The 12,006-nt window shown below is 40.2% G+C and overlaps 1 protein-coding gene across 7 annotated transcripts in view; it reads left to right on the top strand.

The window, feature by feature from the left end:
- The window catches only part of LOC111835489 (agrin-like), a 146,647-nt gene that overhangs the window by 50,476 nt on the left and 84,165 nt on the right, over positions 1-12,006 (top strand). For 6 of the 7 annotated variants that reach the window (XM_072702437.1, XM_072702436.1, XM_072702439.1 and 3 more), the window contains exon 3: positions 563-583. The exons of the other annotated variant lie outside the window; for it this stretch is intronic. In XM_072702437.1, coding sequence (XP_072558538.1) covers positions 563-583 — 21 coding nt within the window. The remainder of the gene's footprint in view (positions 1-562; positions 584-12,006) is intronic. 7 annotated transcript variants of the gene reach the window in all.

The following is a 12,006-nucleotide window of genomic DNA, read 5'->3' as shown; positions in this document are numbered from 1 at the left end:
GCAAGTCTGATGAGGAAGAATTGATCTCAAAAGAGGTTCTTCTTTGATTGTGTGGATATGGTTTAGTTTCGCAAAGTTTGATGCGGACCAGTCTTCTCCAATTTGCAAATTTCCTTACAATTTCTGTAACAGGTGGAAACACTACCAGGTTTATCTATTATTATTTGTTTATATTTCATGTAAACTGAGTCCAGAGGTGCAGTTCCTCAACAAAGTGATCATTTTTCATTTGTACTGGAAACTTCCAAAACTTTAGTAAAGATAAATAATAATAAAAAGCACATTTGGTATAATGAATGTGTTTATTATATATGCATATACACATTTAGTTTAAATTGCTAGTTATTCCTCAATGTGTACTTTTAACTTTATATTTCTCCATTTTCTTTCAGACTCCCACCATGTGTATCTCTCTCTGATTTCCTAACGTTATGCTATGTCTGTATTTTGTCAGCCAAATCTAACCCCACACGTCATTCCGTTATGTGCACATTGTGAGGGCTGCTTTGTACTAACTAACCCTATTTTATTTCTCTCTGTTTGTCTCCCTTGCTTGCTGCAGATCACAGAATGATCATTGCAGGTAAGCACTGATGTTACCTATTATATTGATTATCTGGATTCTTTTTCACTGTCATTCTTTCCTTCTCTTGTGCTATATTTCATCCACTCATTAGACACTATTATTCAAAGTAATATATATGTAAAAAAATTACAAATACATTGTGCATCAGTAACAGATTTTGACTTATGTATTCCATATAGTCATTTCAGTTGTATTTGTGTTGATGGTGTTTATTACTTTATACACTTTTTATAAGCTGTATTTGGGGAATTTTTTTTTTATATATTAGGGCTGTCAAAGTTAACGCGATAATAGGGCATCAATGGGAATTCATTATAACGTGACTAACTTTTTCGATGCCATTCAGTCGGATAATGAACAAAATAATGAACAAAAACAAAGGTATTTTGAATGGCAGATTCAGCTTCAAAACTCTGTCAGATGGGTCCATCGACACGACCATAGTTATTTGCAGTTACTATCAATGTGAAATAAGTTACCAGCAAAGTACATGTAGTCTTAAATGAGTTCGGAGTGGTGAGGACATTTTCACTGCTTGGTCAGCTCAGTAAATAATAGTGAAGTGGAGAGTGAATGGCAGACAACTGCAGAGCCAAACGAACTTGGGTGAGGGTGAAGACTGTCGCTACAGAACTGAACAATATTGTGATATTAGTCACCTTTGCGCTGTTACGCATCCGAGTGATTTAGAACTGAGATGCCCCCCCACCTCGAAATTGTATTTCTCTATTTTTTGTAAGTACTTGAAGTTTTGTTTGTGTGTTAAATGCATATATACCGATATTGCATTAAAAATCACATCTCAAACCCTCTTCTCCATGGAGGGTCACGCAGGCACTGGGCACTAATCATACCATCCGGTTGGTCTGGGGGAGAGATTCATACTCCCACTGATCCTATCCCTATCACCCAACTCACAATTCACTGGTGGGAGGGTGTTCCAGTGTCCTTATCTGGAGATGAACTGATGTAACTCAATTTAGGACTAAGGCAATGAATGTACATCAAGCAGCAAGCCACGTTATTTATATGGGTAAGGAGAAGACCAGCAAGTCATACATTCAGCGCTGTATGGGTTCTGTAGTCAGTAAGTAAGGTACAGCGTAGCGTGTAGTTTTATGTGATAACATGACAAATGATAATATTGCCAAAGCATCAACACTTTTGGCGCTTTTCCACTGCCATCAAGAACCTGAGTGGAACCGCAAACTGGTTCCGTCACCATCACTTGAATTGTCAAAATGCACAGAGACAAGATTGGCTGATCTGCATCCATATGTATGAGTTATCTGAAGGAAAAGGGGGTTTATTCTATGTATTATTTATTATTAGTAGTTGCAATGTGTGGATGCCTTCTTGGTAACTTGGAACTTAAAATTTCCCAACCTCCCATTTTAGAATGGCTGAATGGAATGTATTTGTGATGAAAATTTCCACAAGCTAATGCTAATTCCACTAGGGTTTGATGCTAATATATCATGGCGATTCTGGCTGTGTTAGCGGAATTTAGCACATAGTAAATCATGATGTACACCATGTGAACAGTAAACAAGTGTCTTTACGACTTTACATTATAGTCGTTCTCCAAACCAGGCATTGGCTTTACTGAGTCGACCCTTCCGCAGTGAAAAGCTGTAACCAGTGCCTCTTCGTGGTACAGGTTGAGTACAGCCTGGTTGCTATATATCACTGGAAAAGCTCGGTTTGTTAGTCGAGACCAAAATTCACTGGGAAAGTTAGAAACCTACAGATTGTGATTGACATGTGCCCTGTTGGCTTTAAGATGGTAATAGTACAACTTTTAACTTTGTCAACAAATACCTGAATGCACCTGAAATATAAGTGCAGGCCAAACTGTGGAAGTGGTTAAAAGAAGAGTTACAATTTCTGCCAATACCTGTTAGATCAGCCAAGTAAAAGAGACCTTAATAATATTGGCCTTGGCCTCAGGTGTCCTCATTTCATAAATGATAGTAGATAGTTTCAAAGAGGGTGAAAACACTACGGTTTCTTAGTGAAATCTGAATAATTGTGTGTATTGAGACAGAATATTTGTACAATTAAGGAAATATTGACATTTTTTGTGTGCATCAGTTGTTATAGAGTATTCTGAGTTTATCCGTTTTACCTTATTTATTTATTTAAGCTTTATTATTCTATAATTTTTTTACTCAGTCTTAAGAGCTACTCAGATTTTCGCTTCCCTGAAAGTTGTACCAGTTTAACTGTGTATATAATAAATAAAAGCTTGAATCTTGTAAAAAATAATGTGACGTTGCTGCCACCTTATGGTGGTTTTCTGTAAGGGTGATGCCTACAGTTGATTTTTCAGTTTTCGTTACTCTTTTGTTGATTTCTGTCATTGTAATTTTTTTTATTGTGATGGCATAAATGGTGACCACATATTTCATAAAAACAATCATAGGCACAAGAAATGGCATGTAGTCTGCCTTAAAAAAAGATAAAAAGGGAACCTAATTGCAATGGTATAACCCCCATTCAAGCATTTAAATTGTACAAAAACATGAAGTTGCATGTTTAATTTTTCCATTTGCTTCCATTTCCCTGTTACATTAAACTATTACATTACGAAAAACATTTGGGTAACCTCATTGGAAATCATTTGGGAAACTTGTTTTTCTGGTGATTCTTTTATGTGAACATTTTAATCTTAAAAAAAAAAAAAAACTTTTAATGGATAATATTGCATTTGCTTGCTGCTATCTTTTGGTTACTTAATCAGATAGCATTTTTCAGTTCTTTAGTCTTATATAGGTTAAATTTTGAAGGCTTCGGTTTTAGAGGAGAAACTTGAGTGTACTTGTACGTTTTTGTAGCCTCTCTTTGATACCAATTACCAGATTTAAGATTTAGAGTAATAGCTATGTAACTGCTTATAAACTGCTTAACTATATCAGCACTATTAACAGTCACTGACTTCAAAGTGTCTTTCTTTTGAACACCAGAAGGCAACAGGAGAGGAGAAACTGGGGAAGGATATTTCTTATTTTAGATCTTAGATTTTTGGAGAAATCAGCTCTGTAATTTTGGTGAAGTCAGTAATAAAAATTAGTATATTAATACATGTTTTATTGTATAGCAGTGGCCACCAGCTGGTTGATTCTGGTCCACATCCAGATTGAAACACAAGTAACTTTGGTCATGATCAATACTCCCCTGCCACCCCTTGCACTGGACCTTGGCTTTGTGCTACTGATGGAACATTACTTGTGGATGACAAATGGAAAAGTGACAAAGTCCTTGATGACGCAAGTTCTGTGGCAGTCAGTGCTTCCAGAAGATTCCACTTGGGGGTGTACATAGATAAAGAAAACAGCCATGTTTTATCTACTGTATAATCCTAGTGGGCTTTACAGGTGGTCCTTAGACCCTATTTAGTGGGCCTTCAGCCACCGTACCTTTTGTCTCAGCCCCCCCTAAAAATATTTTTTCTGAAACCATTTAGTGATTTGTCCTGTGTTTTTGTACACATTTCATCGTATCAAGGCTCAGCAAACGTTATCGTGGGGGACTCATTCCCTCTGCTTGGAAAATGTAATGATTGGGCGGTGGGGGGACTAAGCCCTCCTTAAGGGTCAAATCCCAGAATTGCCCCAGGTGGGCTTTAACAGTTTTGTCATACATACATGACATGTCTCAACATCTTCACAGAATCGGCACACAATCAAATAATTATACACATGCACACAGATAAAACTCAAAGAGCTAATTGGCAGGGCTAGGACTGTCTAATTTTGGTCATAAGCTTAATCATCTGTTTTTGATGACCAGTATAATGATTTGTGGAAGCTGAGGAAGGATAACATTTGGAGAAATCTGTCTAGGCTTTTGTAAGTCATTAATCAGCCCCCCACACCAAGCACTTACAGAGATTGGCTACCATTACCTATTACTGGGGGTAGGGAGCTCATACAGCATATGGTCTCTAAGATCCCCTAGCCCCCATTCAGACACCCTGCCTGGCCAGATGCACCACCATCTTCCAGATAATTTCAGATGTGTCTGCTGTGCCCAGGCTCATGGGAACTGAGCTTCTCATTAGCGCCTGAAGGCACACAAAGAGCGACACTGCTTGGCTACCTCAATCACATGCCAAACGTTACATTATTCATGTCATACTTTGTCTCTCAGAGTTTTAGAACAGCATAATCTGTTTTTGGCGACTCATACTGCCGAATGTTTTGCTGAGACAGTTCAGATTAAGTACTTCACTCCCAGTTGACAGCAGTGGGTCTTTTGGAATTAGTTTGGTGCGATGCGTTTTGGTTCCAAACCCAACTTTATATGCTGCCATGGTGGGATGCAGGTAGCTAGATGGTCCTAAATGATATCAGTATCTACTTCATCTGTACCAATGTTGACTGCTGGCCCTACTGAGGTGGTTTGAGAATTTATACATGCAGCAGGCTCTGAGTTTCAAAAGTATGAGCAGAGTAATATGCACCCTCGCTTTACTAGTGTAGCAGAATGACAAGGGATCCCACAGATCACAAAAGTGATACTGAAACACTCTGCCCCCGCTGAGACTCACAGTGCTTTAGGAAATTTGGCAAGTTTAGACTTTGGTAAGTGACCCACTATAGCTTACATTATTGTGACGGTATATGCCGACATGTTTAGGGAAGTCATTCTTAGATACCCTCATATGAGAACTTTATGAGCTTCTCTGTGGAATTTCAGAAAGTACACAGGAATCAGATGGTATTTGGGAGTCAGAGTAAGGATTTGCCAGCTGGTTCTGTTTTCTTTTGGGATTGTGCAAGGAGGCACTATTAGATTTTTTTGTAGTAGAGTTTCATATTAAAAGTGAGCTATTCCAGTATGCTCAGCCTTACTGTTTGGTTAATATTTAAGAATTTGGAATAATAAATAGTAAAACAAATGGAGTAAATGTTTTCTATATCCCCTGTTAAATATGAAATGGGGAAACTACTGATTGTTTTCATGTTTATGAATTTACACAACAGTACAAATCTACCAAAGAAAATTATGCGTGAAATACTATGAATTTTAGCCATTGTAAAACCTCTCCTAAGGTCACCCCAGTATTTTCCATCCAATATACCTGTGTATTTGTTAACTTGATCATTAACAAACCATATTTGGGAAATCAATACGTCATCAAATTTAATTAATGAAGTCGGCTGGTTGAGAAAATTAACAAGTTCATGGAATGGCTTTTGTGATTCTTGTTACATTTTATTATTACTGTTTCAGGGACAGTTATGTGTGCTTATGTATTAGTAGTGGCTGCAGAGTAAAATTTGTAGTGAAGTCTACACAAAGTCTACACAAACCAATACAGAATATTGCCGAAGAAGTGAATTTATTTTGCAGGATGGCTGTACTCTGTTCTGATTGGTTAGACGTGTCAATAATCTTTGGGTTGAGCATATATAATTAGAAAGACTAGGTGAAGCACTGCTTGGGATGTGTTTAAAAACATGTAATAGTCTGTAACTATCAACTACTAAATAGAAAGGGTTGAGAAATACATTGGGGTCTGTTAACTTTGTGAAGCAAAAATGTTGCTTCAGTGAAGTTCCTTTTACTTATCTAAAGGTAGTTCTGTTCTAGCACAATACTTTTGAGGCACTTTTGAATTGCCACACAGGGAAATAGTCATTGTCATGATACATTGGCATTAGAAAGATTATTTTTGTGTGACATAAATGTTACTTTTCTCTTTTTTTGTTAAGCAATACTGCTGCCAGATGAGGTCTCTTAAAGAGACCTCATCTGGAATCTGGTGGAAAAAGTACTCAAATGCTGAAGTAAAAGTCCCGGTACCACACCAAAATGTTACTCAAGTAATTGAAGAAATCTGTCCATCCATCCATCCATCCATCTTCTGCCACTTATCTGGGGTCGGGTAACAGGGGCACAGTCTAAGCAGGGATGCCCAGACCTCCCTCTCCCCAACCACCTCCTCCAGCTCCTCCGGGGGAATCCCAAGGTGTTCCCAGGCCAGCTGAGAGATATAATCTCTCCAGTGAGTCCTGGGTCTGCCCGGGGCCTCCTCCCAGTTGGACATGCATGAAGCACCTCCCCAGGGAGCCATGCAGGAGGCATCCTGGATAGATTCCTGAACCTCTCCTTTGAGCCCCTCCCGAATGTCCGAGCTCCTCACCCTGTCTCTACGACTGAGCCCAGGTACCCTGTGGAGTGTGATCCCCCTGAAGTTGGCACAAATTCTCTAGCACCCTTTCTTAAAGACTGGGAGCACCACCCCAGTCTGCCAATCCACAGGCACTCTACTCTCCCCAGTGTCCACTCAATGTGATAGCCCAACAACATCACGAGCTTTCGAGAACTCATCCAGGAATCTCGTCCACCCCTGGAGCCTTGCCAGCGAAGAGTTTTTTGGCTGCTTCTGTAACTTCATGGACGAGTCCCCCTCTGAGTCTTCCAGCTCTGCTTCCTCCAAGGAAGGCGTATCAGTGGGGTTCAAAATATTATCTCCACCGCCTGACTATATCCCCATTAGAGGTCACAGTTCTCTCTCCCAGCTGCAAAGAGCATGTTCCATACGTTGGCTCCCTGCACTAGTTGGGCTCCATGCACTTGTTCATGACACATTACTCCTGTGATCATCATCAAAATGAGCTGCCATTTGTGGCATAGTAGCCCTTATGTTAGTTCATACCACATGGGCTATAGCCTTCAGTCACATCTCGCATCGCTGAGTCATGGCCGTCTAGCCCACTCTCAGCGGTTTGTGGTTTTCCTCCCCTCAGACCACTCTTAGTCTACATTATTTACATCACATATGGGTTGTTATAATGTTATGGCTAATCGATTTTGGCTCATACATGTATATTTATTCTGTTGCTTAAAGGGGAACAAGCTAATATTTACTATTAGCCAGTTTTAATTATTATGTATACTCTAGGCTAAAGTATTTATTCTAACTCAAAACAATGTAACATTCTCTCCTTGTATTAGAAGTAATATTAACTAGACCATGTAATTCCAGTATTAGGAGTGAGTGCACATCTGAGCAAAAAATCTGATGGCAGTTCATTAAGAAGGTGTTATGTGGTTTGGGTGTAACTGCTGCTCTTGGCTGTTTGTTGTGTCTAGTTAATTGGATTTTATTTGGGTTTGTAGCAAGTGAATGGGAGTTGGGAGCTGGCAGAATATCAGTGCTGTGAGGGGAAGGAATATCCTCAGTATTTGGTCAGAAGGAATAACAAATATTTATGCTAAATATTGGAAATATTAAGGAGTTGCATTTCACTTTCTGCTGCATCGCAAGTACCAAAGAGTTCCTGAGGAGGGAAGATGATGTTTTGGCTTTTCCCTGTCGTCTTTCCAACTGGCACAGTAATGTAGCTGTGCCCCGATGCTTCATATAGCTTTGTGGAACAACTAATTTAATATCGGAATTTATACAGTATTGTAAAATTCGTAATTTAAACCCCTCTGCATATGTACTGAGCGATATATAGCTGATGAAAAGCCTTCTTCATAGAGAGGAAAAAACCTGAGGAGAAAACAGATTCAGGGGAAGCTCATCCTATGATTGGCATCAGGAAGCACAAGTTTACCCTTATTTAGTGCATGGTAGATACAGGCAGATGGTGGGACAGCACAGTTAGACAGGTGTATTAAGGAGCAGGCAAGCAGGTAAATCAAGGAACACGAGAAACTAGAGAAATACCAGAGCCTCAAAGAAGAACTTGAGAGAGCCTGGAGAGTGAAGGCATTGGTGGTGCCCGTGGTCATCAGGGCACTCGGGGCAGTAACCCCCAAACTGGGGGAGTGGCTGAAGCAGATCCCAGGAAAAACATCAGACGTCTCACTCCAGAAAAGTGCAGTACTGGGAACAGCTAAGATACTGAGCAGAACCCTCAAGCTCCCAGGCCTCTGGTAGAGGACCCGAGCTTGGAAGGACGAGACCACCTGTGGAGGGTGAGGAAGATCATTTTATATATATATATATATATGTATATATATATATATAAAAAAAAAATCGGGAGTTTGCATCATACACAATGCAGACAGATGCAGACCCTGACAGTGTACTGCTGTCTTAGAAACTTTGAACCGGGAAGCAGTCTGCCTCACAGTTTAACCTTATGCCATCAGATCCAGGATTAAACCAAGATTTTAAAATGCAGATTAAAGAAACGTGTGTGTGGGTTAGGTTTATATTACATTGTAAGGATCTAATATGCCGCACAATGTAACAAAAACGTCTTTTTTGATGTTGTGGGGACCATTTTTCAGGTCCCCTCAAAGATCTGTGTATGCAATCAAAAATGTTAAATGTTAAGTGTCGTATTTTGTTTGGTTACTTATGTTTAAGGTTAGGGCTAGATTGGGGTTAAGCTCGTCATTCTGGAATTAGAGTTTTCCCCATAGAAATGATTGGAGAGTCTGCACAAAGATATAATTACTAACCTGTGTGTGTGTGTGTGTGTGTGTGTGTGTGTGTGTGTGTGTGTGTTTGTGTGTGCGTGCGCCGTGTCACTCTGCCTTCTCTGGCAAGTGCTCTTATGTGAGTATGTACCCATTTGCTCTTTTAGTGAATAAGTGGTTGGAGCTGAAAATGAACCCAGGAGATGCTTTGCTTGTTAATGGAGCTGCGGACCTTTTTCTCCTTACATAGGATGTTTCTCACTAATGTGTTTTGGTCAGGTGAATAAGCTGTATGTTGGCCGTTCATTCACATATCCAGCTGATATAAACAAATATACTGAAATATGATAAGATGGGATATACAACGGAAAACCAACCAGTATAGTGTGACAAACTCAATTCTCCTAGTGATAATTGTAATCACCTGTTTACAGAATTTTTTTTTTTTGGTCCTGTACATTTTTTTGTATTGTTGTCACTATACTCATCAGCATAAAGAGATTTAGCAATTCATTGAGCAGTGCGAACAAAAGGATAAGACATGTTATGTGAACAATATGTGCAAAATAGCCAATAAATATGTGCAAAAGTACAAATGTGATAAATAGTATATGGTGGTGTGGTGTATGGAGTTTATGTGTGTAAGTGTGAAGTCTGGTTGCTACACTGAGGAATAAGCTGTTCCAAAGTCTGGGAGTATGAGCTCCAATGGTCCTGCACCTTCCGCCTGATGGCAGCTGTCAGGATCCTTCCCTGCCGTGTCTGTCTCCCTCGGCGAGCTTGTGTCGCTGGCCATTCCATTTTGTGTTCCCCTGCTCCTGCATGCTTCACAGGTCCTAGGGTGTTCCCCTGGTCCTGCATGCTTCACAGGTCCTAGGGTGTTCCCCTGGTCCTGCATGCTTCACAGGTCCTAGGGTGTTCCCCTGCTCCTGCATGCTTCACAGGTCCTAGGGAGTTCCCCTGCTCCTGCATGCTTCACAGGTCCTAGGGTGTTCCCCTGCTCCTGCATGCTTCACAGGTCCTAGGGTGTTCCCCTGGTCCTGCATGCTTCACAGGTCCTAGGGTGTTCCCCTGGTCCTGCATGCTTCACAGGTCCTAGGGTGTTCCCCTGGTCCTGCATGCTTCACAGGTCCTAGGGTTTTCCCCTGGTCCTGCATGCTTCACAGGTCCTAGGGTGTTCCCCTGGTCCTGCATGCTTCACAGGTCCTAGGGTGTTCCCCTGGTCCTGCATGCTTCACAGGTCCTAGGGTGTTCCCCTGCTCCCCGTGTGTCTGAATGGGCTGAGCGTGCGCTAGAGAACTGAGTAACTCCCCTACCATTGTGGGTTTTGTTTGACAACTTTGTTGGACATTTTGAGTTTTTTGTTTTTTTCCCCCTTATCTCACATTCATGTTATTTACACGTAACTCCTTGTTTCTGGTTCTGGTTATCCAGCTGTGTTCCCTGTGTCTCCAGTATAGCACTAGTCCCTAGTGTTTGATTGTGATTACCCTCACGCATTCCCCCCTAGTCTCTTGTTCCATGGTTCAAGAAGGTACCAAAAGTACTGTACTTCAAGGTATTGGTTTTACCCTGCCGTAAGAACTGGTACCGATGCCGAATGACATCACAATGTGAGGCGGCGTATTTTGTACTGAAAGTTGAAAAATGGCTGTAGTAGGACTGGACAACGTGTGATATTAATACCAACATTGCAAGTTATGCACGTCCAATTCTTACATCAGTAGTCAGCTAGATTACGATCAGGCTTTTTCTTACCCGTCAATTTGTTATGGATATTATAGCGCAGGGAGTTTAAGTCTCGCTAAAACATTTTCACTCTGTCATAGGACAAAAAGACCTAGCAAGTTTTGCAAATTTAATGATGATTCCTTTTGAAGATTATCTATGTTTAAAAATCAGTTTAAAGTTTTCCTCCACTGCTTTTGCATAAGTGCTGCATGCGTACTCTGGAACAATCAAGATCACTTTCATCCTTGCTATTTAAATCACTGATAGAAGGGTTAAATTTATGTTGAACTCCTCTTTTGTTTCATAAATACCCTAATATTTATTATAACAAAATTGCATTGCAATATTTGAACATTTTCCAATACCATGCTGTCATAGTATATTATACAAAATAATACTTTATTTCTTGTTATGCTATCCTGATCTTGTTGTATCTGTTCTTCCAACCAGATCGCAATTAAAGCTTGTGTCACTTCATTTGTCCATGCATCCATTATTACTTATTTTATTTTATTTTTTTTGTCTGTGACGTAATAGGTCAACTGCAAAACGTCCAATACTGACAAGCTGAAAAGAGCCATATCGCCACCTATTGTAGCGGAGTCGGACATACTTTGGTCAATAAATCGATTACCCTGCTGTGCATGTATACTGGGACAAGAACAGTAGTCTGATTAAGTCATTGTTGTCATTGTGGCAGCATCTCTTCTGATTTACAGAGGTTTTTGTATCGTCATTTTGTGTAGAGAGGTAGGACGGTTCTTAGAGAGGAATAGCTTGAGGCCCTGCCCTTTGACTGTCTTCTGCCTTCTTTCCTGCATTTAATGCTGCCTTCTAGTCCTACTCGGAAGATCCGACTAGGTAGCTGGGGAATCGTAATTACAATATGACGTGTGTTCAAGGGCTTACATCGGACAAAAATGGAGGCAATAAGAAAGCTGCTTTTTGTGCTGCATTTTTCATTCCTCAATGCCACAATGCATTTGTAATTAGTGTTAATTGAACTTTTCAGAATCCCTTACTCAAGCAGCAGGTATCTCACCAACTATATATCAAATATTGAGACAAAAACCTATATTTTTTGTGGTACACCATTAAATAACAATCTACAAAACATTCAAAACAAGGAGTTTTGCAATGACACGATTCATAAAATTTGCCGCTTTCAAAAAAATATGTCTTTCATAGTGGAGCTGTGCATTGCCTCTGCCATGATTGTTGTGATGACTCGCCCGCACCGGCTAATTCGACTTTGTAGTGGTGTTCTTGTTGATTGTTGTGATGACTCGCCCGGCTAATTCGAC

The sequence above is a fragment of the Paramormyrops kingsleyae genome, chromosome 18 (assembly GCF_048594095.1).
Source record: "Paramormyrops kingsleyae isolate MSU_618 chromosome 18, PKINGS_0.4, whole genome shotgun sequence".
NCBI classification, from domain to species: Eukaryota; Metazoa; Chordata; class Actinopteri; order Osteoglossiformes; family Mormyridae; genus Paramormyrops; species Paramormyrops kingsleyae.
The sequence above is the reverse complement of the archived record's forward strand: the minus strand, read 5'-3'. Positions and strand labels throughout refer to the sequence as shown.